At 53.7% G+C, this 27,727-nt stretch overlaps 3 protein-coding genes across 6 annotated transcripts in view; 2 read left to right on the forward strand and 1 right to left on the reverse strand.

Annotated features, from left to right (window-relative positions):
• The window catches only part of TMEM184B (transmembrane protein 184B), a 31,015-nt gene extending 24,623 nt beyond the window's left edge, over window positions 1-6,392 (forward strand). For 2 of the 3 annotated variants that reach the window (XM_075155421.1, XM_075155428.1), the window contains 2 exons: window positions 852-1,046; window positions 3,013-6,392. In XM_075155421.1, coding sequence (XP_075011522.1) covers window positions 852-1,046; window positions 3,013-3,254 — 437 coding nt within the window. In that variant the 3' untranslated portion in view covers window positions 3,255-6,392. The remainder of the gene's footprint in view (window positions 1-851; window positions 1,047-3,012) is intronic. The other variant, XM_075155435.1, reaches the window with a different exon arrangement.
• Window positions 6,393-7,422: 1,030 nt separating this feature from the next.
• Window positions 7,423-11,146, reverse strand: MAFF (MAF bZIP transcription factor F). The gene is given in 4 exon segments (XM_075155490.1): window positions 7,423-9,476; window positions 9,553-9,606; window positions 10,707-10,756; window positions 10,759-11,146. Coding segments are annotated over 4 exon segments (600 nt in total). The 5' UTR covers window positions 10,841-11,146; the 3' UTR covers window positions 7,423-9,062.
• A 114-nt stretch (window positions 11,147-11,260) lies between these two features.
• PLA2G6 (phospholipase A2 group VI) lies at window positions 11,261-27,684 on the forward strand. 2 transcript variants are annotated; one of them, XM_075155363.1, is made up of 17 exons: window positions 11,261-11,947; window positions 12,482-12,697; window positions 13,759-13,939; window positions 15,510-15,697; window positions 16,940-17,036; window positions 18,013-18,195; window positions 18,407-18,515; window positions 19,107-19,256; window positions 20,946-21,036; window positions 21,832-21,995; window positions 22,118-22,279; window positions 22,521-22,671; window positions 22,852-22,988; window positions 23,608-23,762; window positions 24,497-24,664; window positions 25,848-25,921; window positions 26,426-27,684. In XM_075155363.1, the coding sequence occupies exons 1-17, from the start codon at window positions 11,739-11,741 to the stop codon at window positions 26,565-26,567; spliced, it is 2,577 nt and encodes an 858-aa protein (XP_075011464.1). In that variant the 5' UTR covers window positions 11,261-11,738; the 3' UTR covers window positions 26,568-27,684. The 2 variants fall into 2 exon arrangements, with proteins under 2 accessions (XP_075011464.1, XP_075011474.1); XM_075155373.1 differs by lacking the exon at window positions 22,118-22,279.
• The last annotated feature ends 43 nt before the right edge of the window (window positions 27,685-27,727 follow it).

Below are 27,727 nucleotides of genomic sequence, written 5' to 3' on the forward strand. Positions count from 1 at the left end.
GTACTTTTTTTTTGGTGTTCTATAAATAAAATTTTAATGGTATGTCTGTGATTCATGTGAAGCAGCAAGCTGGCTGAATGCAGCGTGTGCTGCCACAGAGCCACCACCAAGCAGAAGGACGTTTAGAATACGTACACATGATGCAGAGGCACATTCAGAAAGCTGAAATTCCACCTAAGCTTAGTGCTTCTTACTAATTGGCTCTAAGCATTTCCCTGTTCAGTGCCCTACTTAGGTTTACTGAGTTGCACTTCAAAGACTAATTGAGTAGCAACTTAGGTGGAATTTAGGCTGTTGGAGTATGGCCCATCCTCCCTGTCTACAGACAAACTAATAGGCTGTCTAGTTTATCATCTTGAGCCATCTGGTCACACGCTTTCTGCCTTCTCTGGAATTCTTCAGCCACCTGGCTATGGGCAGGGAGAAACATCTTCCTTGCAATAGCGTGTCAAAAACATTTTATGCTTAAATGATAAACTCTGTTACTTCAATTTTTGCTCTAGCTAGTGAAAGTGCTGAGATCACAGAGGTGCTCACAGAAATATCTGACTGCTTCTTATCCTTTTGGACTTAGTCAAGTCCTGCAGCAGCTAGTTCCACAGATTATGTGTCAGTTGAGAACCGAAGAGGGTCAGTGTTTGAACATTTTTTGCTTAAACATGTGTGTCTTATTTATTCCTCCTTTCTCTGTTTTACAGGTGAGTGTAGATGGGAGTATCTAGCCCACTCTGTTTGTAGCTCCTGTGTTAAATGAGTTTGTGTCTAGGACATACAGCACGGAGAGCCATTTCCATTCCTTACAGTTAGTATGTGATCATGTTTTCTGCACATTTACATGTTGCTTTGTTTAGGGATGCTGTTGGCTATCTTGGAAAAGTGTGGTGCCATCCCCAAAATCCACTCTGCCAGTGTGTCTGTGGGTGAAGGCACAGTAGCTGCTGGATATCAGGATTTCATCATTTGCGTGGAGATGTTCTTTGCAGCCATCGCCTTGCGCCATGCCTTCACGTACAAGGTGTATGTGGACAAGAGACTTGATGCCCAAGGTAGGAAATATGCCAGCGCATACGGCATGTCTATTTGGTAGCGAGACTGGGTGGAGACTGGTCCCTCTGGCAGCCAACACACTGATATGACTCCCAACCTGAATGCTTGGAAAACATCACATCCCCTCCTCCGTGGTGTCTGAACAGATTCATTGTGCAACGGCTCTGCAGGGCAGAAACCTTGCCTGAATTGCACTGTTCCCTTTTCAGTTCCCCAGTATGCCACCCACGACAGCTTGTTGCAGACCTGAGGGCTGCAAGAAGTTGCATCCTTTTGGTAGAGTGGGTTTGTCCTCCTTCCTGTCTCCCCAAAGGGGAACTCCATTGCTCCAGATTGTGCAACAGACTGAAGGCAGGAGGGACAGGGCCTGAAACAGGCTCTGTTTTGAATCTGGCTCAGGAAGATGAGGCTGTGCTTTGGCAATATGTTTGGCTTGGAGGAGGAGGATCTTCCTGTAACGACTTTGTGAGGGCTGGGCTGCTAGAAGTCTCATTCCAGGGAAGAGGGAGGTGGATGTTATCTCTGGGAAAAGGGGGTTCTCGTGCCCAGGACATTCAGTGTTCTCCGAATAAAGGGGTTCCTTCCTGCTGGGGGGAGTCTGTGCTGAGGTGCGGGAAGACAGCAGCCCTTGGGCAGTGTTCATGTAGATGATCCCTCCATCCCAGCCAGCCCCAGAGGTTTTGGAAGGACAGTGGCTGCAGATGGGGGAGATGAGATCTGTGGGTGGTGAAAGGGTAAACTTCTGGCCAGTACAGTGGGGGTTGTTTCGGTGGTGGGTCTTGTTCAGTTCTTGTTATTTCCTCTCTCTCTTTCTGTCTTTCTTTCTCTGTCTCTCTCTCCTCTCCCTGTTATCTTTCCCTTGCTTTGGCCACTGGTCCCTGATGCAGCTGTTCCATCATATGGGCCATACGGTAGGTACAGCATGCTCTGTGTTTGTCTCCGTTAGTTTTTAACTGGGATGCTGTTCTGTCCTGATTCCTAGCCTGTCTACTGCTTGCTCTGTCCCTTGTTCCCCCTTGTAGGTCTGTAACTCAGCTGCCTCACACAGCTGCTTTAGGGTTGTCTGGATCATAAGGTGTAAAACAGCCCCATGGGCAGTGGCATAACACCTAGCTTTAGAGCGTTTCTCTCGGGACTGTGTGAATCTCTCTCCTAAGAGTTGCACAGGCTCTCAAAGGAGCCTGTTTGCTCTCTCACCCCAGCCTCCCTTCACTTTCATAATTGCCACAGATGATCAGCATGCTTTCGTCGTTTGGGAAGCTCGTCCCCAGGACTGAGCAGAGCCAGAAGCCCACGCTGGAAATAGGACCTAGCAGCCATGAGAAATGGCAGCTCGTAGAAGGACACACAGTCTTCCTCTGTGCTCAGCACTTGGGTGGGACACTCTCCAACTGTTGCTTCCTTCACAGTGTGACTGTAACATCCTCCACCTGTGGAGTGGTAATGCCTCTAGTACTGCCTGTTTCCCCTCCTTTCCCTCCTTTGCGCTGTTTTCCACTTTTATGATCTCTTTCCTGTGGGCACTTCGATACCGCCTGTCAGTCTAATTTCCTGTGAGTGGAAATGGCAAATGCCATTTCTCCTATAGTTTTAGAATTTCCTTAGTTTTTGTTTTCTGAAACCCTTTACAGGAGCACCTGCCTACCTGTCTTCATTGCACACCCAAGCTAGCACAGGTAGTGCGTAGTGGAAGTTGTCACTGTGAGTATGTCCGATTCTCATGGCATGTCCCCCATTTGGAGCTGAGGTGGATTCACTTGGCTAGCAGTGGCTGGATTTAGGAGCACTACTGGTAAAACTTGACACCATTTCTGTGGCATTTTCCCAGCAGCTGCTTCAGGAAGTCTGTAAAGTAACTTCTGCAGGGTCTAGGAATGCATGTTCCCTCTTCTTACCTTTATGTTAAGGGGTGTGGGGGAGGGCAGCAGTATTCTTCACTTGTCCCTCCCCGTCTTACCCCAACAGGTCGCTGTGCTCCCATGAAGAGCATCTCCAGCAGCCTCAAAGAGACCATGAACCCCCATGACATTGTCCAAGATGCGATCCACAACTTCTCCCCAGCCTACCAGCAGTACACCCAGCAGTCAACGCTGGAGCATGGTCCACCCTGGCGCAATGGCAGTCACGTTATCTCGCGCTCCCACAGCTGCTCGGGTGCCCGCGACAACGAGAAGACCCTCTTGCTGAGCTCCGATGATGAATTCTAGGAGGAGAAACTGCCAGCATAGGCTGTCATTTTCCTTCTTTTGTTGTTTTTTTTATTTTTTTTTTTTAATTTATTGAAGCAGAAACATGCAAGTCATATCACTTCCTAGAGAGTGCAGATTGCAGAAGTGGGCACTTCCCATTAGCTTTTGTGGGTACGGACACGATGAGCAGTGCGGAGGTGGGGGAATGGCCAGGAGTCCATTCTCAAGCCCATTTTACAGCAGCAATCGACTGGAATTAATTGCAGCAAAGCTCCAGGGTTTGGGGCTCTGGCCTCCCACACCTGCCCAGCTTGGTGTGGAGCATGACCGGCCAGAGCCCAGAGTTACGGCCAAAAAAGTTTTTGTTTGTTTGTTTTTTTTTTTTCCAACTGGACAATGCGACTGCTTTGTACTCCTCTTCCTGAATGGTTGATGTAGGCACAGTTTGCTCCCCCAGCTCCCCGGTACTAGCGTCTCTGTGATCCTTGGGACATGGGATTAGGATGCAGCGATAAGTATTCCTGAGGACCAGACCAGAGATTGGTCTCTCTATAGCCATTGCCTTGAATGCTTAGTAAGGAGCATCTGCCCCCACCCTCCCAAGCACCTGGTTGTGCAGTCCTGTACTTGAGTGAGCGAGGGGGGAAAAGGACAGGACTTTATTCCTGTTCCTCGGCTCCCTGCATCCCCCCTGCTCCCCATCAAAGCTGATGCTTGTTGAAGCGCAGCAGGGATGGAATTACTGTCTCACAAGGGTGGGGTTTTCTAATCACCAGGTGTCCAAGCTTCCCATCTCCCCTGCATTCCTGCGGCAAGAAGCCTCCTTGGAGCATCTGTCTCCTGCTAACATGAGGACTGGCCATGATAAGTGGTGGAAGTTTGTAGAGCTCTGGCCCTTTCATCCCTCTTCGGGAAAGGAAGATACGGAAACACTAGAACGTTTTTTTCTTCTTGTTTCCTGTCCCACACTGACATAGCTGCCCCTCTTAAAGGTGTGGATTGCACCAGGTAGCTGCCAGAGCAGGTCCTGGTCTCTCACAGAAGGCTCTCCCCATCCTTGTCATCGCTGACTTCCCCTGTGAGCTGCACAAGTTTTGCCCTTAGGCTGGAGTATTCGGGAAGGGGTGTTGCACACTCCTCCTTTGCTTTTTATCTCCATAGCTGTTCCGGGCCAATCTGGAGCAGACTTGAAACCTGACATGACCTGGCTGGTTAAAATTGTCCCTCTTAGTTTCCCAGGCAGCAGTTGCTGCTGCTGCTGCACATTTCACAGGCCCTGCAGCAACTGCAATGCTATCAAGGGTGGAGCCAGCATCCATGGGAGTGGGAAAAGAAGCTTCCCCTTGCTTTTGTTGGATTTTGGATTGGCCCCTAGGTATTTAGTGGAGCCAAAATAAAAATGATCCCCCTGTAGATCTATCCAGGGACCAGGAAATGCCTCTTGCTTGTTTAATTGTCTAGGGGAGGGGGGGGAGCACACTCAAGTGCCACAGATCAGATGCCCCTATCCCCAAGCAGGAAGCAAAATGGAGAGGTTGGAGCAAGCTGCTGTGTTCTTGGCTGTAGTTTCTCTGTTCCTCTCCTGCTTGATGCCTACCCTGCCGTCAGCGGACCCGTGCGTTTCCAGTTTGCCCCTCGTTGCTCTGCTAGGAGAACTGGGGTCTGGCTTACTGCCTGGAGTTTACCTTTCCTCTTGTATCCTAATCTGTGTGCTCGCTCATTCACTTTCTCGGAAGCGACTGAGCGAGCCTCATTTCTTCGGCACCCTGCCAGGAGCATGTGGTCAGGAGCAGTGGGAAGAGGGCTTGAAGAGAGGTGGGTTTGCTCCCTGCTGTGAGGATAAGATAGGGGAAGACTTAAGGACAGTGTCTCCTTCTGTACTTGCGTGTCTGGGGGGATGGTGAAGCAGGTGGGAGCAACGGTGCTGGCTCTTGAGGGAGCCGGAGGCAGGGTCAGCGGATCCAGCAGCTTCTCTGCTGCTGGATTTCTCCATTTGCACACATCCTGCGATGCCATGCAGTTAGTTACTGCGTTTCCTAAATCTGTCGCTGCTTAAACGGACATGCAAACACTATCTGCCAGGCTTTGTGTGGGCTTGGTGCGAAATTCCTTTTCCTCATGCCATAAGCCGCCTGGAAAGCAGGGCTGAAGATTGAATGGGCTTTCCTTCCATCTTCCATGGCTTTGATTAATAGTTCTTTAGCGTGAGGTATTTATGTTAAACTTCCCCTCTCTCTTGGGAAAGTGGGGCATGGGACATGATCCCTTCCTCCCCTTTCATTGCATTTGCAGGCCTTGATGGTGTCCCAATGTCACTTAATTAGTGACTGTTCCCAGTCTTTGTTGCGTTGGGTGACTGAAATCTGAAATCTCTGGGCTTGCCCCATTGAGCTTGAAGATGATCCAGGCTTGGGGAAGCATTTTTTTAAAAATTATTTTGAAATGTATGCTGCATATATATGCCATGCAGAGGATCTGGATATTCTCGAAGCTTCCTGTATGTGTGGTTTAAAGTATAACCCTTTTGCACTAGCTGCCTTTGGAACAGCCTGATGAAGAACTAGCGCCCAAACAACAGCCAGCTCCCATGCGTTGTAATTTTTTATATATATATATGTATATACATATATATATTTTTTAACACCACACAAAATCATCTCTGAGCTTCCTGCTCTCCCTCACAACAGGTAAGTGCCAGAGCAAGGACTGGCTCTGAAGCCGCTCTGGCTTGGAGGAACAAATATAAGACCCAGAGCTTGAGACCAAGGAGGCCAAGGCATCTGTGGTCTTGCAGGTCTGCTTGCGGTAGCCCAGGGCCCCAACAAACGTGTTGGTTCCGGGAGTAGGCCCTTGGAGCTGCTCTCCCTCACCTGCTTCCCCTTTCCTTCCTTCCTTCCTTCCTTTTTGTTTACCATGTAACATACCCATGGGATTTGTTTATTATTTTTCCATATAGAGTAGTTCTTTGTACATAAACGACTGAAAAAAAAATGTATGATAAATAAGACAGAGTCACCTAGTTTTGTACCTATTGTGTTTAACTGATGTGAGCTCAGCGACAAGCCGCTCTCTCTATTTTGGTCTTTGTGACGTTATACTCTGCAGAAATGAGCAAATATGATGACAAATAAAAATATAGAGATAATATAGATTGTACTTAAGCTGCCTCTGCGTGGTGCTGTCGGGGTGACTTCTCTGAACGGATTTGGAGTTTTTGCTCGTTGCAGGAGCTGAGGCTTAATGGGTCAGTGTGTCTTGTCCTCCTAGTCCTCTTCTCGAGAGGAAAGCTTCACCGTTTCACCCTGTCTGTGTGTGCAGGAGCTGACAGAGAAGCAGCGCTACAGCAGCCTGGGGCCGAGACATCACTGATGGCCCAAGGCAGGAGCAAAACCCATTTGTCAAAAACCTTGAGTAGAGATGAGTCCTGATCTTGGGAAGCACCTGTGGGAGGAAGGGGACTGCTTTCTCTGGGGCAGGCCCCAGCAAACAGCAGCTCTGGGCTTTTCTTCCGTGAGTGGTGGTGGGGCTGGGGCAGTTTGTGGTGGCAAGAGGGAATGTGAATGTAAAACCCGGAACCACCATGTGAGCGCTGCAAGCTGCTGGGAGGCTGGGACCTGGCCTGCCTGAGCGTCAGGGGAACATGCTCATCGCTTCCACCTCAGCTCGAGGAAGGGTGGCTTTTCCCCACGGGGAGGAGGTCGGGCTTTACCTCCGGGTAAGGCGCCTGCCACGCTTCCTTCCCCTTCTCCTGCCGCCCACGGAGGCAAGCTCCCTGCTTTTCCTCCTGAGTCAGGCGGTGAGGTCACTTGGCAGGGAAGTTTTTGGGTAGAGCTACCCTGATTGCACCTGCCTCTCCTCCTGCACCAGGTCTCAGGGCAGCCTGGAGGGAAATTTTCCAGTGAGAAGTATTATCTTTCCTAGGAAAAGCTGATTCAGCACAGCTGAACTGCTCCTGAAAGCAAGTGCTTTGGGGGGTGATGTTCAGCATCAAGCTTGCTTACTGAGCCCTTTTCTTCCAGAGACTATAAATCTGTGTTCGAAAGAGTCATGACCTGTCCCCCATCCCGTCTTTTTTGGGCACATTCTTGAATATGTCCTGCGGCAAAGCTAGAGGGAGCTAGAACACCTGGTCCCCCTGAGACACGGCCCTGTCCTGAAGTTCAGGAATGACCAAACACACTCTCGCTGTGGAAAAAAAAGAACTTGCTTTATTTGTAAAGTCTACAAAATACAGAGGAGTCGGGTAGGACACATACTGTAAGTCAGAAAATAAATAAGTATTTTTTTGCTCTATATAAGTATAAGATAAAATGTGATTTGCATATATAAAATATAAAGTACGGCTCTGTACCAACATCCTGGCTGTGCCGAGAGGCGGAATGGCAAAGAGGACGTGAAAATAACTTATGTTCGTGCAATAAATAAACTCAAGAGGAGTTGGGGTGGGGGGGATGCTAGCCACAGTGCCCCCTCCACGAGGGCTGGGCACCTCTCTGCAGGGAGGGATGGAGGCTGCAGCCGACGGCGGCTGGCGTGGCAATACCCAGGCAGGGGCAGAAAGGGGGGGATCATCTACAGCAGCAGATGCCAAGAAGGGTCTGCCTCGTGTTACCTCCCCCGTGCTGCCCATATTTAGCAAACCCAACTCATCTCCAGCATTTCAGCCTGCTGAAGAGCCAGTTGTCCCACACCGGTGTCCAAGGTGGAGGAAAAAAAAAAGGGAGGCGCCTACCTGCCTGCCAGGCAGCTCCCAGGAGCAGGGATGCTCTCCACCCCTCTCTCTGCCTCCACAGCTCTGGCTCTCAGGGGCCAGGAGCACCTTTCCGTGGGCTTTGTAGGCAGTGGGGTGCTGGGGAGCGCTTGGTGGGGCCGTATAAGCCGGCCTGTGCTGAGCAAAATAGTGTTTATCTCTGCTCCAGCTGCCTCCGCTTCCTTCCTGCCAGTGCTGCTGCGTTTCGGAGACACCCAGCCAGCCGGCCTGAGCATCCCGTAGGCAGGAAGAGACGTGAAGGATGTGCGTGATGGAGAGAGATAAAACAGCACCACTGCTTCTCCCCTTTGCATGACAGCCTGGGCTGACCCGCTCACGTCCCCCAGCTCTCCCCTGCCCAAGAGTGCCTCCTCCATCACTGTCACCTCTGGGCTCCCCCAGCGCCACAGGCTGCCACGGCTCTTTCCCCATCCCGCTCACCCTTACCAGGCACCAACCCGCACCCACTTTCTCTCCCCCTCTGACCTGCCATCTTCCCTCACCATCTCCATCCCCAGAGCTCCAGCCATGCTGCCACCTCCCTCCCTGCTCCAGCTGTGGTCCAAGTTGCAGGGCCAATGCCAACCCCCCCTCTCCATCGTATCCCTTCTGCCCCTCGCTGCGAAACCTCTCTCTCCATTTCCCTCCCTGGCACGTGCTCCTGGGAGTGCCTGGCCCACACTCAGCTCTCCCATGCCCTCCCCCAAAAAAAGCAGCACCTGGTGTTTTCCTGCCAGCTTGGAGCCGTGGGACGCTTCCCCACTGCTGCCTGTGCAGGCTCGCCCTCTCCTGCCTGCACCCCTCAGGGTGAGGGGTGCCTGGCCAGGGGGGCTGCAGCAGGGCACGAGGCTGGGTCGGAGGGGAGTGGGCTGTGGGGGCCACCAGTGGGGTCCTGTACTCCGCCCCAGCACCCATGCTGCAGCAGCTCTCCCTGTGCGGAGGAGCTGGAGGTCAAGGGATGGGAGAAGGAGAATTTCAGGTCCCGGTGGGAAGGAAGTCAGGGAGGGTACGGGAAGGGATTCGTGGGGGAAGGCACCCCGGCGGGGCCGTGCCCGGCCGGGGGACGGAGGCAGACACTAGGAATAGGCGGCCTGGTTGGCGCCGGACTTGACGATGGTGATGACGCTGGCGGTGGCCACCTTGGCAGGGGGCCCGTGGGCGGCCACGGTGCGGGCGAAGCCCTGCAGGGCCTCGTACTTGCCGCGGAGGGTGTCGAGCTCCAGGCGCATGGCGGCGTTCTCCCGGGCCAGCTTGTCCACCTCCCATTCCAGCTCCATCTTCTGCTTCTGCAGCTCTTCCTTCTGGCAGACGCGCTTTACCCGGCAGCTGGCGGCATAACCCCGGTTCTTCAGCGTCCGCCGGCGCTGCTTCAGCCTCGCCACCTCCTCCTTGGAAAGACCCCGCAGGTGGTGGTTGAGCTCTCGCACCGACAGCCCCATCAGCTCCTCGTCCGACAGCAGCGGCGTGTTCTCCCCCAGCTCCCGCTTCACCTGCCGGAGAGAGGGGTGGTCACCTGAGACCCCCGAAACCAGACCCCTGCCCCCCTCTGGTCCCACCGGTGCTCACCTTCAGGGCCTTGCTGGAGAGCCCGTCCGCAGCCATCCTTGCCTCACGCTGGCCCTGCCGAGCAGCCAGGGGAAAAGCCGGTTACTGCCAGCCCGCGTCCCTCGCCTCGGCACAGAGGGCACCGGCCCTGCTGGCCCCCTGCCCAGTGCCCACGTCCCCCCCGCCGGCCGCGTGACTCATCCCTACTCCTTTAAAAAAGTACGTAGTAATAATAATAATGATAATAATAGTAATAATGACTGCAAAAAATAATAATAACAGGGGAAGGCTGGGCCTCCCATCCCTCCTTCATCCCACCCCGAGGTGGTCGGGATGCTGCTCTGCCCACGGGACCCGAGACGCCCCAGCCCGGCTGCCGGGAGGACAAGGCTTCCCCTCGGGGAGGAAACCCGGGCGAGATCCGCCCGAGGCTGAAAGAAAAGTAAAAGCAGGAGCCCCACGGGGCGAAACCGTGGGGAAGCCACCCAGCCGGGACCCGCGTGGAGGTGCCACCCCACCGCCCCCGTGGCCGGCGGGCGAGGGCACCGCGGCTCCCGGCGCAAGGCTCGGGTGTCCGCAGGTTCCGGGGGCGAAGGGTCGGGGCCGCGGCCACGCCGCGTGGACGGGCGAGAAGTAGCCTCCCCCGTGATTCAGCAGCCCAGGGGGAAAAGTCACGGAAGCGGCGCCTGTCCCCTCGCCGGTGGCCGGTCCCTCCCCGCCCCTGGGTTAGGAGAGGGGGGAGAGGGCCGGGAGTCCGGGCCGCAGCCGAGCAGCCTCTCCCCACCTCGGGGAGCCCCCTCCACGTTCGCAGAGCCCCCGGAGGGGTGAGGGGGGCCGGGCTGGGACCGGGAGCGCCCGGCGGGGACGCGAGGGGCTGGAGGGGGCGGCGGGGAAGGTGGAGCCGGGGCGGCTGGAAGCTGATGCAATCCGGGCCGGGGAGCCGCCGCCGGAGCCGGGGGAGCGGCGGCTGCTCCCTCCGGTCGGTGGCCAGGACTCGGGAGGGAAGCGCGGACACCCCCCTCCGCCCCGGTCCCGGTCCAGCCGGTGCCGGACCCCGCTGCCCCCCCTCTCCCGGGGGGAGACCTGCGACGGGGCGGGGGGGGAAGAAGCCGGAGCCGAGAGCGGAGGAGGCGCCCCGGGGGGGGTCTCTCCCCTCCGCCCCAGCCGGTACCTACCGGGAGGCTGCGCTGGTCCCCGCGGGGCCGCTGCTGGGTCGGGCCGTCGGGCGGCGCCTCCAGCCCCGCTCCCCGCGATTACTCACCCGCGGATTCTTTTCATTCATAAAAACACAGTCATGCGGTGACGTCATATTCGCCCCGCCCCCTCGCCGCCAGTGCCGCGCGGGGCGGACCCTGCTCTTAAAGCGGCCGCTGCGCTTAAAGCGCCCGGCGTGACTCCCCCGGCTTGCACGCTGCCAGAGTATTAAACGCACCGGGGTATGAATGCAGCCACTCTCCAAAACTCCTGTTTTTCCCCAGATCTGGGGGGTAACGCACGCCCAGGGAATGGCCGTACCCGGGAAAGAACACCCCCACCCACCCACGTGCAACGGGCCGCTGCCGCTTTAAGAAGAGCGGAAGCCGATTGCCCCTCACAAAGATGGCGCCCTCCACGTTTCCGCCCTCCTCCGGGATGGCGGCGGGCGTGACGCAGCGGCGCTCGCCGCGCTCCCCCGCCCCGATCGCCCCTCCCCGGGCGCGGCGCCGTTGATTGGCCCGCCCCCGGGGGCGGCGCGGCGATTGGCGGGCGGCCGGCGTAAGCGGGCTGGGGGCTCCGCGCGGAGGAGGCTGGGGGCCCGCCGTGCTTTGCGGGCGCCGCCGCACCCCGGGCACCGGGCCCGGCCCTGCCAGGCTGTGGGTCCGCCCCCAGCCCCGCTCCGCCGGGCCCCGCTTCCCCTCCCAGCGCGGCAGGGCGCCGGGGCTGGCTGTGGAGGGGGGTGTTTGCCGCCTTAGGTGGCGGAGTAAAGCCCGTGCGAGGGAGGTCAGAGGTCGGCGGTCGCCGTGAGGCGCTGAGGAGAAGCGGGAAGAGCCAGAAAAGAAACCGCCGGTGCCGGGCTTTCCTCCCGGGCGGTGTGTCACCCCGGCGGCTCTCGGTTCCCCTTTCCTGACGCTGGGTCGCTAAGGTCAGGGAAGGGCAGGGGCCGGGCAGGGCCTGCGACCGGGTTTCCCTCAGGAGGCGGGGGAGAAGCCGCCTGAGGCTCCAGAAAGATGCAGTTCTTTGGCCGGCTGGTGAATACCATCAACAGCGTCACCCAAATATTCACAAACCCTTACCGGGTGAAGGAGGTGCCGGCTGCAGAGTATGCCGCTCATACCCGCCTGAGGGAGGAAGGCAGGGTGGCCCTGTATAAGAACAACCTCGCTCGCTCGTGGGATTGCCTGCTGGTGAATCCCCAGAGCCCGCAGGTGGCTTTCCGGTAAGTGACAGACCTGTAGCAATCGCTACTCGAGCCTGAAGCTAAAGACCTGAAATCTCTGATCTCGGGACCGGGGCGCTTCGCGGCTGGGGGTGCGGTGTGATGTGTTTGATCAGCAGGTGGGCTCATGAGGAGCGGGAGGCCCTTGCGTGTGCTGGTGGAGGAGTTGTCATCAAAACAGTTTGTGAGAACAGGGCAGGGCAGAGTCCAAACATTGTGAAAACAGGCAACTGTGAAATAGGTACTCGGGTCAGAACACCCACAGGTGCATGCACTTCCACTTGTACCCATTGCTGCTTTAACATCTGGAGCACAGGATACTTCGGCCCAAAAATTAACATTCCTCAGGAAGAAGAGATGCTCTCTGCTAATGAAGTAAGCTCCCTTCTTCCCTTGGAGCAAGCATGACACCAGATAAAGAGGAATGGGAAAGTCCGCAGCGCTAATGTTTGGAGAAGAGCTGTTTCTCTCAGATATGTGGGATGGAGGTTGTTTCTTTGAGCAAGACCAACGCTGCGTTTGCCTTTCCTCCAGGCTCTTTCAGCTCGACAATGAAGCAGATGCCCTGCTGCATTTTGAGCTGTATGCCAGGCAGCTGCACCCTTTCTACGAGAGCGCGCGCCAGCCCTTGTCGCTGGAGGATCTCCAGAAACTCAGCGACTGCTTCCGCAACCACCCCAGCTGGTCCGTGGCACATGTCGCGGTGGAGATCGGCCATCGTGAAAGCTTCCGGCACAACCATGTTCTGAGGCAAGGGGCGGGAGGGGTCTCCGGTGGGCCTGCTGCTGGGAACGAGCTCGGGAGGGCGAGCTTGGCCAGGTTAGGGTATCCCAGCTTGATGTACCAAACCAATGGGGGCTGCTTCTTGAGGGAACTTAACACCTGTGGTTACTGCAGAGGTCGAGTTTAAAAGTGCCGGCCTTGGTGTGTCTTGCCTGAATGACAGATGTGGTCCGATGGTCGCTGTGAAAGCTTATTGGTGGGCTTTCAACCTGCTACTGTGGACGTTAAAGCCTGGAGCTCTGGTGTTTGAGCTAAAGGATTGAAGTGTTTTGCTAGAGGCTTTAGTTAGATCCTTACAGCCCTTGTGGAGCTGCTTTTTGGAGGGGGTTGTGGCTGACTTTGTAAACCACGAGAGAGGAGGTACAGTAGGACTGTCTTTCTGGAAATGGTTTTTGGCCGCGAGCTCTTGCTCTCTTTCCATGGGGAAGTTTGTTGGGGGTAGGGGAGACTAGTGAAGGGTTAGGGGACTTGGGGACTAATGGCAGCACCTCTGCCAGGTTGCTGACTGTGACCTGTCTCCTGCCTTCCTTTGGGCAGGGGGAGCTGCTCCCATATGGGGGGCAGAGGAATCATAGAATCATTAAGGTTGGAAAAGACCTCTAAGATCATCGTGTCCAACCGTCAACCCAACACACCATGCCCACTACACCATGTCCCTAAGGGCCTCATCTACACGTCTTTTAAATACTTCCAGGGATGGTGACTCCACCACTTCCCTGGGCAGCCTGTTCCAAGGCCTGACCACTCTTTCAGTAAAGAAATTTCTCCTAATGTCCAATCTAAACCTCCCTTGGCGCAACTTGAGGCCAACTTGAGCAGTGTGTCAGGGAGAGGGTCCACAGCAGGGCTTGGTGGCCCTTCCCTGTGCTCTTTCTCTGGCAAGAGGCTGGGCTTTTGTGAACCTTGTGGTTCGCACCAGCTGGGCCTGTTGCAGATGTGGAAGGTACCTTCCTGTCAGCTCCCAGGGCAGCTGCACATCCTCATCTTTGCAGCCCTTCCTTGGCCTCACGTTGACTCATCTCTTGCAGCTGCGTGAACAGCACGGACAGCGAGGATGGCTGCACCCCGCTGCACCTGGCATGCCGCAAGGGAGACATGGAGTGCCTGCTGGAGCTGCTGGAGTGCCACGCTCGGGTGGACATTACGGACAGGAACGGGGAGACCGTTTTCCACTATGCTGTGCGAGGGAACAGCCCCCAGATCATCGAGGTGAGAGCAATTTCAAAGCTGGGGGAGAGGGGGACTACAATGGTCCTCTCTATGCTGTGAGGAGGGAGACAGGAAAATAGCTGCAGACAGGGGAGGAGAAAGTCAGTTCCCTCTGCAGCAGCGTTGAGTTAATGCTTGAGGCTGATTTCAGCTTCTTTCTTCCCTCTTTAGTGGTGCTGTTTCCCGTACGCAGGCTCCAGATTCCACCCTGCAGTGGAACAAGGATATTAAGCAAGTTTCCTCAGAAAGTGTCCATTGCTGTTTGCATCAGGCCTTCATCCTGCCATTCCCCAGGCCCTTGGCTGTCCCTTCTCTGTCTCCTCTGAGCAGGGTATTTGGTTCTGGGCAGAGTGCTGCTGTGGGGGAGCGTGTGTTTAGGCTGCTGTGGGGGAGCATGTGTTGCCCACAGTCTGAAGGACAGTTTGGAGCCGCCCTGGGCTCTCCTGAGCTGCAGAACCTGTTGTTTGAACTGAGTGGCCTTGCACGGGCGACAGCGATCAGAGTCTCGAGGCAGAGACAGGGTGAAGCCGGAGGCATTCTCGATTGCTGAGAAGTGCTGGGCAGAGCGACAGGGTTCATAAGGGCGTGGGTGGCTTTCCACGTTGGTTCCTCAGGTCTGTCAGCTCCCCAGCACCCAGTGCGAGCACAAGGTCGGCTCTTCCCTATGGCTGCACCCCCACATTTGCCCAATACTTGTTGTGACAGCTCCCCCTCTGCCTGCCAGACTGTGCTGGGGTTTCCTAATGCGTGATGGGGGAGGGATGACAATCAGGGCTTGCTGTGCTGTGGAGCACGGCAGTTGGGACCTTTGTATTAAAAAGATATCCTCTTCCTTTATTTCTCTGATGGCAGCACCTGGGCTTGTTGTTACAGAAATAATTCCAGATCTGATCTGTCTCCTGATTGTTTCTTTTCTCTCTTGATTCCTTGCTAAACCAGAGAAAAGAAACTCTAAATCCCATTTCTCTTGTGTGCACCAGGGCTTGCAGGGTTTCCCCAGTACAGCAGTGGGATATTTTTGTGTGACAAACCAGTCAGCAGGTAACAAGTCTAAAATTTATGGGGAGAATAGGAAAATTCAAACATATCCCCACATGTATATTTTAAACAGAATCCTGTTTGTGTCTGAAAGTAACGGTGGAGTTGCAGGGGAGGTTGAGCTCCTGCCTGCTGACTGGCCGTGGTAACTGGTGGGGCTGCAGCAGGAGAGGAAACTACTGGTTTCAGTTAGCACACTCATTGGGTTGGGCTGAGCTTGGCTCACGCAGTGGGAGACGGTGGGAGTCTGCTGGGCTGTGTCGTTCAAGGTGGTGCGAGCCCTTTTCGGCTGAGGGGTGTCTCAGAAGCACCCAGGCCAGAGGAGCAGGGCACAGAGAGCAGTGATAAACCCTTTGGGGAGAGAAAACAAGGAGCGTTTCCATAGCTACTGTTTTGGAAGCAGGGGTGGAGAGGACAGGCTGTAGCATTGTGAGGAACCCAGTGCTCCAGAGTCTGTCCTCGGAGCTCTGGAAGAGAGGCTTCCATGTGCTCTTCCATGTCTATTTATTTATCTATTGTCTCCTCTTCCCAGCTCCTGGGCAGAACCCCAACTGCTGGCTTGGACCACCTGAGCCATGAAGGGCTGACCGCCCTGCATCTCGCTTGTCAGCTGGGCAAAGAGGACATGGTTCGGTCTCTGCTGAAATGCCGTGCCAGCTGCAGTGTCATGGGGATGCTGGGCTACCCCATCCACACAGCACTGAAGTTCTCCCAGAAGGGGTAAGTAACCGCTTGGGCTGCCAGAGCAAGGCTCTTCCTCCAGTCTGAGGACCTGCCTGCTTGCTCAGGATTGTCCAAGACTGGACCCCTTTCAGGGCGGTGCTCAGTAGGAAGATGTCCTGTGCTGTCCTCTGCTGCATCACTGACCTGGCAAAAGAGAAGTGCTGGCGTGGAAAAGAAAGAAACACTTTCGGAAAAAAAAGTTTTTCCCTGAATTTATCTGTATATTATTTAGTATCGGACATCAGGAGAAAGACATGGATTTTTTTAAAAAAATGTTTGTGAAATACTTTTTCTCAGAATAAGCTGTAAGAAGATGATTTACTGATGCTTAAATAGTATTGCTAATTGATGTACCTCTGTCTTTGAGTGCTCCGACACTAATAAGCTTTCATTTCAAAGCCTAGTTATTCCCGTCTCCTGTGGGCCAAAGGTACTCTTGACTCTTAATAACACTCTCTGGAACCGAATCAAAAGAGACACAATGTTTACTCCCTGTTTTGTTTTCCCTGGAGAAATTTGATTCTTTTTGTGTGTGCTTTATAATACTTAATTTTCATACAGTGTCCAAGCTCTACAAATAGAGCTCTCAAGTCAACACTAGCTGCTACTAGCTAATTTTTCAGCATTTTGAAAAGCGCTTTCCAACATTAGATTCACTTTCACAAGCCAAAAATGTGCTTAGGTCCCTCAGTTTGCAGTGGGGCTCAATCTGTTGTACATGGTTTATTTGGTGGTGTTTCAGAGTGGAGAGCATGTATTTGTTTCGTAAGTCTACCTACCCAAATTTCTAGGCACTAGATACTAGTCTATTCACAGTAGGTGTGATTTTTTACTCATAGGGAAGTACACAGGTTCTTAATTTCAGCAAGTATTTAACTATTTCAGTTTTATCCCCACGTTTCCACAGAGAGGGAGGGAGAAGAGAAGAATTTGCCCTTGGATCTTGAGAGTTTCCAGAGAAGCCATATTCCTGTCTTGGAGAAGCACTCAGATGTTGCTCCACGACTTGGAATTGGGAAGGGATTCTCCTGCTTCTTCCAAACGCTGTGCTGCTTGTACGCTTCCTGTTGTGCCCTTCCTTTCTAAAAAGAGCAAAACAAAACTGCAGCTGTTGCAGAGAGCCTGCTGCTGCCGAAGGGTTTCCTGAAAGGCTCTGGACGGGAGGCAGGTGCTGATGTGAGTGGAGACCCTGAGTCAAGACGGCAGCCACCCATCCCTTTGTCTTGTTGTCTTTGCCAGATGTGCCCAGGCCATCCTCGAGGTGGATGCCAGCCAGGTTCGCTCCAAAGACCCGCGCTATGAAGCCACTCCGCTGCACTGGGCGAAGAAGGCAGAGGTAAATGGAGCCAATCTGTGGCGAGGGCCTGCGCTGCCATCCAGCACCCGGTTAATTCCTCCTGCTGCCGACCTCTCCCTTTCCCGAGTGCATGTGCAGAGCCCTGGGAGTGTCAGAGCCCAGCCAGCAGCCCGGTGTTTGATTCTCTTTGCCCGGTGCTGATCAGTGCTGTTTGCCACAGAGGACAGAGCAGTGGAGCCTTGCAGTGAAACGAACTGGTGGGCTCATCCCGAGTGTGTCATCCTTGGCTGTGAAACGGCCAGCTTGTCCCTTTTCCCTTTTTGTTGGGGAAATTGCAGCAGTGTCGCTGTTACCCCTGGGGGGGGCTCTCTTCTCATTACTGACAGTTTCACGGAAGGAAGCAGGTTGATGCTTTGAAAACTGCAGGGGGAGTGTGAGGTAGGCACAGGGTGGTGGCGTGTGGGTTATGGTCCATCTTCTGCCAGAGATGGGCAGATGAGTGGTGTGATATGCCATGCTGGAGCACCTGAATGGTGCTTGTTGCAAGCAGGGGACGTTGATGTGGCAGGACTGCTTTCCCTCCTGCAGTAACATGTTCCTCTCAGAAATGTCCTGTGGAGTTTCAGAGCAGACATAAATCTGCTTGGCCTATAAAGAGAAGATCAAAAAGCAAACTTTTTCCCCCCAGTCTGCAAGGATTCTGGCCTGAGTAAGAACTGTTTTTTCTCCATTGCTCTCAGCCAGTTGCTACGCTTGCATAAGTTCCAAAACATCCAGAAGCTCTAGCCAGATTGTGAAACCACCAACTGGTTCTGTGGTAAAAGATAGAGAAACCTCATCTCCAGCGCCTGGAACAAAGCAGCTGGCATCTGCCAGCCAGCCGTGTCCAGGCTAAGGGTCCTGCCTCTTCCCCTGCTTTGCTTGCCGTGAGATCTGCATCGTTTGAGCGCCCAGGCGGTTGTCCTCATGATCGCTTTCTCTCTTCTTGACCTGGCACGTGCACGCCTGGGCACAGATGACACGGCTGCTGCTTGAGTACGGCTCCGAGGTGAATTTGACCAGCCGGACGGCTGACATGGCTCTGCACATTGCGGTCAAGAGGGGACGTTTTGACTGCGCCATGGTACTGCTGACACACGGGGCCCACACCAACGCCAGGGGTCAGGATGGCAACACACCACTGCACCTGGCCATGAAGGTGAGTTTTCTGCAGAGGCTGCTGGGAAAGAGAGAGAGAATTTGCTTGAAGGGTTGAAGCAGGGACAGACTCCTTTGAAATTCTAGCTGTTGTCTTTCATGGGGTGATCCCTTGTGGGTGCTTTGGCTACTGAAAAAAAGGAGGGAGGGAATGAGAGATGATGGAGCCAAGGGGAGCGTGGCTCTTGACTGAGCTTTCTCTTGTCCCCTAGCATGACCACCTGGATATGATCAAAGCGATTGTTGTGTTTGGAGGAGATGTCGAGATCCCCAATGATTTTGGGGAGACACCGGGGCTGTTGGCAGCCAGGAGCAGCAAAGGTGAGGGAGCACGTCAGCAGCCTTACAGGGTGAACCTGGCATCCTGTCTCCCCTTGGTGGCCAAAACAGGGTCTTGGGGAGAGGTGAAAACATGCCAAGCGTGAGTGATGCTTCTCCAACATGCTTTGCCAGCTTCTAGTCGCTCACAGGGTAGGCACTTCCTGAGCTAGTGGTGTAGGCTTTGTATTAATAGCCCTTGATGAATTTCTCTTCTATGAGACAGAGATGCAAGAGGAAGAGCTGGCACACACTCCCCCTCTTTCAAGCCACGATGTCAGGCACTGCAGGCGCACAACAGGATGACGCGCTGCTGCTGAACTGCCCAGGCGTAAGCAGACACGGGCGTTTCTTCAGTGGCAAGAAGTGTGCGGCACACACCCTTGAAGCTGCACAGCGTTGGGTACCCCTGCTGTGCACAAGTCCTGCTGCCTGGTGTTCAGGGAGAGATACCTGGGATGTGCTTTCCCTTTCCCCGGGTCATCCCAGAGGTTTTGTGAGGGCCAGGGCTGCTGTGAATTTGGCAGAGCCCCCCCTGGTGTGTGCGTGCACTGATTCTCTTTCTGATCTGTGACTCCCCCTTCGTCACCTAAGGTGCGAACCGGAAAGTGCTCTTAGACCTGCTGCAAACTGTAGGGACCGAACGCTGCCACCCACCCAATCCCGACTCCCCAAGCCTGGCACCATCTGCCGCCTCCTTCCTGGAAGGCCAACCTTCCTCATGGAGCAGCTTCAACAGCTTAGGTAAAGCCTCCCCTGGCCCTCCCTCGCTTTCCTCCCTTCTTGCTTCACAGTGCTGTCTCAGATCTCTTCTTCAGATGGGCCGTGTTCTGGGGACTGTCTCCTAGTTCTCCGTTTCTGGTGACTGTCTTCGTTCAGTTGTTGCAGGATCTCGTCTCTTTTCTCTGTTTTTCCTGTGTGTGTACTCTAAACTCCTGTACTCTAAACTTTTGTTTTATAGACCTGACACAATGCAGCTCTGTAAAAAGGAAGGGGAAGACTGATTCCCTCACCCCCCTGGAAGAGGTGTAGGACTTAGTTGCCTGCATGCACTTTATCCACTGGGTCATGTACAGAAGGGGAGGTGCTTGCGGGTCTGCCTCGAGGACCTCCCAGTGTCATGCTGGGCACAAGGAAATTAGAAGTGTCGCTCGTTTAGATCCTGGAGGCCAGCAGCTAGGATAGGGAAGGGATGAAGCCCAAGGATAAGCAACCCTGGTCACAGGGTTTACATTACGCATAGGAAAAGCCTACCTTAGGACATATGATTGTGTTGTAGCTTGTGCTCTGTCCTGCCCAGACTGTGTGAATAAGCCCATGGGTCTATTCTGGTGCTGGGCTTTCCCCCTCTGGGGAGCTCTGGAGCTCAGGCAGGGACAGCGTGAGGGGTTATGGAGTGGGCAGTGGGTGAGTTGGCTTGGAGGGAGGCTCTGACCCTCGTGAGCAGGCAGATCACAGCTGCTTAGGGTCCGCTTCCCCTCTCAGGTTGGTGGTTTCCTTTGCAAAGCCCCTTCTGTGGGACTAGAGGACAACACACTCCCCACCCCCCCCAGGCCCTGGAGTGCATCTGTGTCACCACAAGTCTCACTGGCTGGTGACACCAGGACTTCCTTCTCACCATGGCCTTGTGAAGGTGACTCCCCCAGTGTCAGCTCTGATGCAGTGACAGAGCAAGACCCTTTTTTCTCCTGGACTTCGGCCCCTGAACAAACTCCTCACCACATTCATTGTCATCCACAGCCACCTTCCGGCCTGGGCGCTGGCAGGAGTTTTTAACTTCTCTCCCCCTGTTCTTTCTTCTTTTGGTTTTGCAGGCTGGCTTCTCACCTAGGTTGGATTGGTGCCCTGCACCCAGGGTGGCCTGGGTGTACATCAGCTGAGGGGTAATGACAAGCCACCCTGTCCGCCCAGCTCTCCTGCCTAGGTTACCTCGCAGGAGTAGATTTAGGTTTTATCTTACGGCTTGCAGTAAACTGCGTAGTGGGCACGCTGCTAGGCTCTGCCTTCTCTCTCACCTACTGTGCTCATCATCTGCTTCTACAAATCCTTTGTCTCTGCCAGTGCATCTCCAGCTGCCTGCTCTAAAGGACGGGGTTTCTCCTCTTTGGTGCGGAGTTTAATCTGGGGGGGGGGACTTGGTGATTATGGGTAAGGTGACTTGTGTCTCCTGCAGGGAGCTTTATTTGATTGGGAAGGGAGTTGGATGTTCTCTGTGTGATTATGGTGGAAATGATTTACTGCAGGTGTGGGAGGTTTGGGTATCCTGACCAAGTTTTCTGGGGACAGAGAGAAAGTAGGAAGAATAATTGAAGGTTTTCCAAATGATTAAGTATAGTTTGGTTGACTAATATCTCTGAGGCACGTATCAGAGGGTTCAGGTAGCAAATTGGTCTCTAATTTTTTTTTTCCTATTGCATGTTCATGGCCCTCTAGGGTACAAGGACCTTCTGTATGTTTCCACAACGCTCGGACAGTTGTTGAAGGCACCAGATGTTGTGGACTCGCCCAGTGAAGGTAGAAGAAAGTAAGTGAGGAACAGCTTCTGTCCAGGCTCCCGTGCAATTTGAAGGTGAAAGCTGTGTGTGTGAATTCCTCCCCACCCACACCTGTGGGTGTGGCATCCTCAGAGCTGACATTATTTAGTGTCCATGGACGTTGCAGTTTTTGCCAGAAACCCCCCTGTGCCCTGTTGCGGTAAATCTCTGTTCCCATAAACGACCACTGCCTGTTCCTGCCTGCAGCTCTGGAGCTGCAGTGGAACCCGAGCTCAGCAGGTGAAACCCCTGCTCTGTCCCTCCCCTCTGCCGCTGGGCACCAAACGCTGTTTTGGCTTTGTGATTTCCTCATCTCCACACGCTGCCCTGGCGCTCACCCCAGCTCCTTTGCCAGCCTGTGCGCTGCCTTGGCAGTGCCTGCACCTCGCCTTGCACGGAGCGGAGGGAGGGTTGGCACTGAAGTGCTGCTAGCAGGAACTTAGGGCTGTCCGTTTTTTATTTATGAGGCAATGTCTATTACTGCATAATAAGGGACTTGAATGCATTTTTGGCTTGTGAATGTCTCTCTGGTGTAGAGGTTAGAGATGGCTAAAAGAGCAAGTGGTGTTGCACCACCTCTGATGAAGCTTATCTGGCCGTGTTTGGTCTTATTTGCATCTGAGGAAGCACCTCTGGATTTAGTTGTTCACCGATTGCGCTGTCCACAGCAGCGTTCTTGTTAACGACCTGGTTTCCCACCCCCAGGGCCGTGTTCCCATGTGGCGTGCTGTGATTTGTAAGCTGTCCCACAGCTCCCAGTCATCTGTGTCTCTCTTTCTCTCCAGTCACGACCGCCTCCTGTGCCTGGATGGAGGGGGCATCCGGGGCCTGGTGCTCATCCAGCTCCTCCTAGCTATCGAAAAGGCTGCGGGCCGTCCCGTTCGTGAGATTTTTGACTGGATCGCGGGGACCAGCACTGGGGGGATCTTGGCCTTGGCTATTGTACACGGTGAGGACACTGCAAATAACGGGCCCCTTCTCACTCCTGTGGGCTGGAGAGCTCCTCTGTGGGGAGCGGATGCGGGGTGGGAGTCCCCGAGTCCTGACTGAGATTTGTTGTCCCTACCAAAGGAGGAAAGGGATGTTCGTTAATGAAGGAAAGCCTAGACCTGGCTTTGTGCTCAATTCTCATGTCAGCTGGCCTTGAGCAGCTTTCTGCGTTTTGGGAAGTGCGTGGGGGCAGAGTGCAATGTTCTGTTCTTCCTGCTCTCTCCATGGGGCTTTCACAACAAGGTGATCGGCGGCACGTTCTGGTAGTGGGAAACCACAATCTGAGCTTGCCCTTCCTCTTTAGTCCGTCCCGGTCATGCTGCTGAGGCTTGAGCAGAGGACAGGCAGCCTGGGAAGGGGATGGGATTGGGAGTGACGCTTCCCATCTCCTGCTGGTCCTGGAAAGTCCCAGCTCTGATGTGCTGTTTGTTCTGCCTGCCCTTCATCCCACCCCTGGTTCTGCCGACGCTGTTGCCCGTCTCAGGGAAGTCCATGGACTACATGCGCTGCCTGTACTTCCGCATGAAGGACATGGTGTTCCGGGGGTCTCGGCCCTACGAGTCGGAGCCCCTGGATGAGTTCTTGAAGAAGGAATTTGGGGAAAACACCAAAATGACAGATGTCCAAAAACCCAAGTAAGTCCTGCCTGGGGCTGCACTGGTTGATGCTCTCCTGAGTGTGCTCTAGACCCCTCTCGGCAGAGATGCTCAGCCTCTCCTTAGAGCAGATCTTGAGGAGTGTGATGTACAGACTATTGAAGCTGTAAGTATGTTTTTTTTCCATTTTACTCTTATTCTGTCATGTCTCTCCCCCAGGGTTATAGTGACAGGGACATTATGCGACCGGCAGCCAGCTGAGCTCCACCTTTTCCGGAATTACCCTGTACCAGAGACAAAAACCTCCACTGAATACAAGACAAGCGCATCTTTCAAACCACTCACTCAGCCAGAAGGTAAATGCTGGCACACAGCAGTCCACCTGGTTGGCAGGGGAGGGGGCCGTCCCTCAGAGACAGAAGATTTCCTGTTCTTCCTCCCTCGCTCTGAAAATCGGGATGTCCCAGCAATGGCTCATCCCTGATCTTGACTTGTAACTTGGTCCTAGTGATGGTTCCCTTTTCTCCTCTCTCCTTCTCCCTCGGCTTCTCTTGTAGGAACAGGAGCTGCCTAGCGAGGTTCATGAGGAAAGGGTCTGCTAGAGAGGTCCTGTGTACAGACAGTACCTCTTCCTGGGCTCTCAGGAGCAGATTAACATGGAAAAGCTGTGTAACTGAAGTATCCAGCCCCCTCCAGCTTGCTTCTTTCTTTGTCTAGCAAACATAACTCTTTCACCGTCAAAATAGCAGCAATGAAGCTGGTAGAGAGTGAATACGTAGATAGGATATGTAGAAAGTGGTGGGAACATCTTTTAAAGCCCTCGCAAATGATCCTGTGCATTCAAGCAGAGGCACAACTATCTAGGGCAGGGTCTTCTGGGATTGCAAGCCCTCCTGCTTTGTGTTGGTGAAGGCGGGGTGCTTCTTGCACACAGGAAAGTTGCTGCAAGAGGCCGTATGCTTTCTCTCCCTCCAGACCAACTTGTATGGCGTGCTGCCCGCTGCACTGGTGCAGCTCCCACTTATTTCCGGCCGATAGGACGCTTTCTGGATGGTGGGCTGCTAGCCAACAATCCGACCCTCGATGCCATGACGGAGATCCACGAGTACAACAAGACGCTGATCAAGAAGGTGATGGGAAATCTGGCCCTGATTGGTAACTGGGGCTTTATTGGCTCCACTGAGCCTTCCTTGAAGGGGAAGATGGTTTGGGAACGGATGCCTCTCTAGTGGATAAACAAGTTAGCAGTGCAGCACCCTAGAAGGGGAGTGTATGGAGGGGAATATGGTGGCTGAGAGGTGAAACACTTCTTCTGACAAGGGTGTGAGAGAGGGAGGCAGCCCCGTAAACCTGTCCTTGCTACTTTGAGCAAGGATGATTCAGTTAATAGTTGTGTGCGGCCCTTGACGCAGCTCTGCAGGGCCTTTTTCTGCCCAAAAACAAATGGAGAAGACAACGGTGGGGCACTCTGCAAGGCTGAAGTGCCTTCTGTGGTGTGGCAAGTTCCTCAGAAAGATGACTAACTACTGGCAGCTACTGCTCCTTGTAGCTGAAAGGGGAGGTGCGTTGCCAAAATGACTGAAAGAGTTGGACTGTTTCACAGTCGTCAGGTCCTAGGACTTGTCTTTGGGGTGATCCCATAGGTTTGGGTGCAGCCAGGAGTGTAAGGAACAGAACAGTGCAACTGTTGGAGTCATGTGGATTATACCTGTCTCACCAGGCAGTACTAAAGGCGGAGGATGGGAGAGAGAAAAGGCTACTGAGCTTTTTGCCTTGGCTTTCAGAGCTTCCCCAGGACTGCTGTGAAAGACATGCTCCACCTTAATTGTTGGTCCTTGCAAACAAATCTCTTGTTTGTCCACAGGGTCAGGGGCAGAAAGTAAGAAAATTGGGGTTGGTGGTCTCCCTGGGGACCGGGAAGCCTCCGCAGGTCCCAGTGAGCTCTGTGGATGTTTTCCGCCCCTCCAACCCTTGGGAGCTGGCGAAGACCGTCTTCGGGGCCAGGGAGCTTGGCAAGATGGTCGTCGATTGTGTGAGTACTGGGAAGAGGGGATGGGGGAAGACCCCTGGGGCTGCTTGCGGAGAGGAAGCAAAGGTTTCCAGTTTTCAGCTTCTTCTTCTGGAAGAAAATTGTATTTCCTTGGAACTGCTCCAACCATGGCCAGTTCAAGGAATGGATGTAGTGGGTAACCTAAGAATTGTGGGAGCACAACAGGTCTGAAGCTCTGTCTGCCTGTTTGGGGTTTCAGGTGCCAAGGAAGGTGCAGTTCCTGCAGCTATAAGGAGCTAAGGTGTGGGAGAGCTGAGGACAGGATGGTGGTCAGTGACCCCTAGGAACGTTTGCAGATGTGAGTTCGTGAAACTCAGTATCTTTCCAGGGAGCATTGATTACCGACTGAGCAACCTGGACCAAAAATACCACGCTCAGAAAACAGCAATTAATTTTTCTTTAGAAAAGCTTTGTTATCCCCACTGGGGAAATTAGCAAATGCTAGAGAAGTGGGAGTATCACTAATAAAAAGCAATAGTTCAGAGCTGTGGTTAGGCGTGTGTAATAGGCATACATTCTTTGATGCTTCAGAAAGAAGCTCGTTAAATGTTGTGCATTAAAACACTCCAAATGAATGAAAGCCAGAAAGATCAGAACTGAGATTTTGACTGTAATCTTAATTCTGTCGCTTTATCTCCTCTTAGCTTCCTAAAGCCAGAAAATACCTGGAGAGGTCCCTCTGCTTCCCCTGTTTTTATTTCAGGGCTCCCAGGGAAGCTGTCCCAGGATAGCCCAGAAAGCCTGCAGTAATCACAGCTCTACTGGTTCTGGGCTTGGACAGAAATGGGTAGAGATGAAATCCCAAGGAGGCTGTGACTCAGATCATCCTGGGGGTTTCTTTAAGGGAATCCACTCGGTGCTGTGACGGATGGAGGATCTGTGCGGTGCAATTCCTTGTGTCCCAGTGATCCAGGAGCACTGTTCTTATGTTTAAAAACACCCAACCAACCAAACAATAAAAAAACCCCAATAAAACAAAAAAAAACCAACGAAACAAAAAGCTACCCCACTCTTGGTGGTGAATGTTGCCATCCAGGATGCTCCTGGTTTTCCCTCTCCCTCTGCGGCTTGTGCAAGTTCGACTTGGTGCCAGGGGAGCCTCTTGCAGGCAGGGGGAGAGCAGTGTGACAGTCAGGCTCTAACTGTGGGCCTGTTTCTCCTGCAGTGCACTGACGCAGATGGCCCAGCTGTGGATCGTGCCAGGGCCTGGTGCGAGATGACGGATGTCCCATATTTCCGGTAGGAGCTTCCTTTCCGCTCTCTGCACGGACCTATTTTTAGCCCTCTCACTTCAGACCTGGCTGTAGCATGCGTCATCCCAAATCGTGTCCCCGCCAGCAGCATGCCTTCCCAGACCTGTCCCTCTCCTCATGCCTCAGGGACATATTGGGGGATGCCGCAGCCCACTCTATGAGCTGATGCACCGAGCATGCCTTGTCTGGGGTCGGTTAGTGGGGGCTCGGGGGATGCTGTCTAACAGGGTCCTTAGGGGATGTGCATCCTGCCCTATTCCACCACGCACAGCGTGTTTTGAGGCTCGTGCCTTAGGTGGTGCAGTTGCTGAACTGAGTCTCAGCCTTGAGTGTGGTTGTGCCTTGAAGGAGGGGGAAGCCTGCTAGATAAGGGGAAGCGAATGCCCAGGACGGTGGGAGCCACTTCGCACAAGTCTCGTGCTTGGCACGCTTGCTGCCCTGTCGCGCTCGTGTTTGTGCCCAGCTGGTGATGCTGTCTTGCTGTATGCAGGCTCAGCCCTCAGCTGCACACGGAGGTGATGTTGGATGAGGTGAATGACACCGTGCTGGTGAACGCTCTCTGGGATACCCAGCTTTACATCTACCAGCACCGGGAGCAGTTTGAGCAGCTGGTGCAACATCTCTGCCGATGACTGACCTGGAGGTTCCTGTTCAGCATCCCCATGGCAAGGAGCAGCAGACACTGAAATGGCTTGGATTTGCCCTTGAACCATAGATGTTGAGGTGGGGGAGGGACTACTACTACTACTAATGAGCAATTAATGATATTTAATAGACAACAGCACACGTACACATGTATTCCAGGACACACCCCGGTATTCCCAGACAGCTGTGAAATGCTAACAGTTATCTTGGTACCGTAGCCCCATCTCTGCTGCTGTTTTGCTGCCCTGCTCTGACCATACAGCTCTTCCCAGAAGCCAGAGCCCCCACCTACCTGTCTTGAGCTGTAGCAGCTGGACTCTGTCTCCTGTCTGTGCAGCACCTCCACTGACAACGCACCATGCACCTTCCCACATCACAGAATGGGCCAAGGTCAGATAAAGCTTCAGGGATTACCTGGCCCGCTGGGGCCAAGGTGTTTTGGAGTGTATAGTGTATTATTTTTCCCTCAACATGCCCGGTTTGAAGGGGAGCAGAAACGCTGCAACTTTCTGCCGTAGATATGACACAGAATGTTGCGATTGGCCTTGGGAGAAGGAGGAACGTCTCCTGAGCCAGTTGTCTTCTGTAGCACCTTCCCCTTTCCTCTCCGAGATGGGCTGGCAACACAGGTGGTGACTGCGCCCAGGGTGGGAGCAGAATCCCCAGAGACTGTTCTGTGCCACCTGACTTGCTGTACTCTTTGCTCAAGGGCTGAGATGTGAAGGCCTGTCTTTACTCGCAGCAAGCGCAAGATGAGGGACAATAGCCTTGGCTTGGTAGAGAGATCGTTTCTCTTTATTCTTAGTGTGGAATTGAAATGCTCTGAGATCAGTTCCCACCAAAGGAGCTGACCCTATGACAATTTGGTTTTACTCTTACTGCTGGAAATTCCATTGTGGATGCTACACTACTCAATGTTTCTGTAGTAAATTTTCATATTTATAAATAATTTATGTATCTATTTGGAGGCGTTTTGAGGAGTAGCCTGAAAAACTGAATTCTTAATCATTTGCTTTTGACTGGATGGACTGCTGTTGTGAACAGTGCTTCTATGCAAAACTAACATGACCTGAAATAAAGACAGGTTTGCATTTGGTTCCACTGTCATGCAGTGCACGGTTGTCTTGTCTCTCTCTCCATCCTACAA

This window comes from Calonectris borealis, chromosome 1, assembly GCF_964195595.1.
Source record: "Calonectris borealis chromosome 1, bCalBor7.hap1.2, whole genome shotgun sequence".
Classification (NCBI taxonomy): domain Eukaryota; kingdom Metazoa; phylum Chordata; class Aves; order Procellariiformes; family Procellariidae; genus Calonectris; species Calonectris borealis.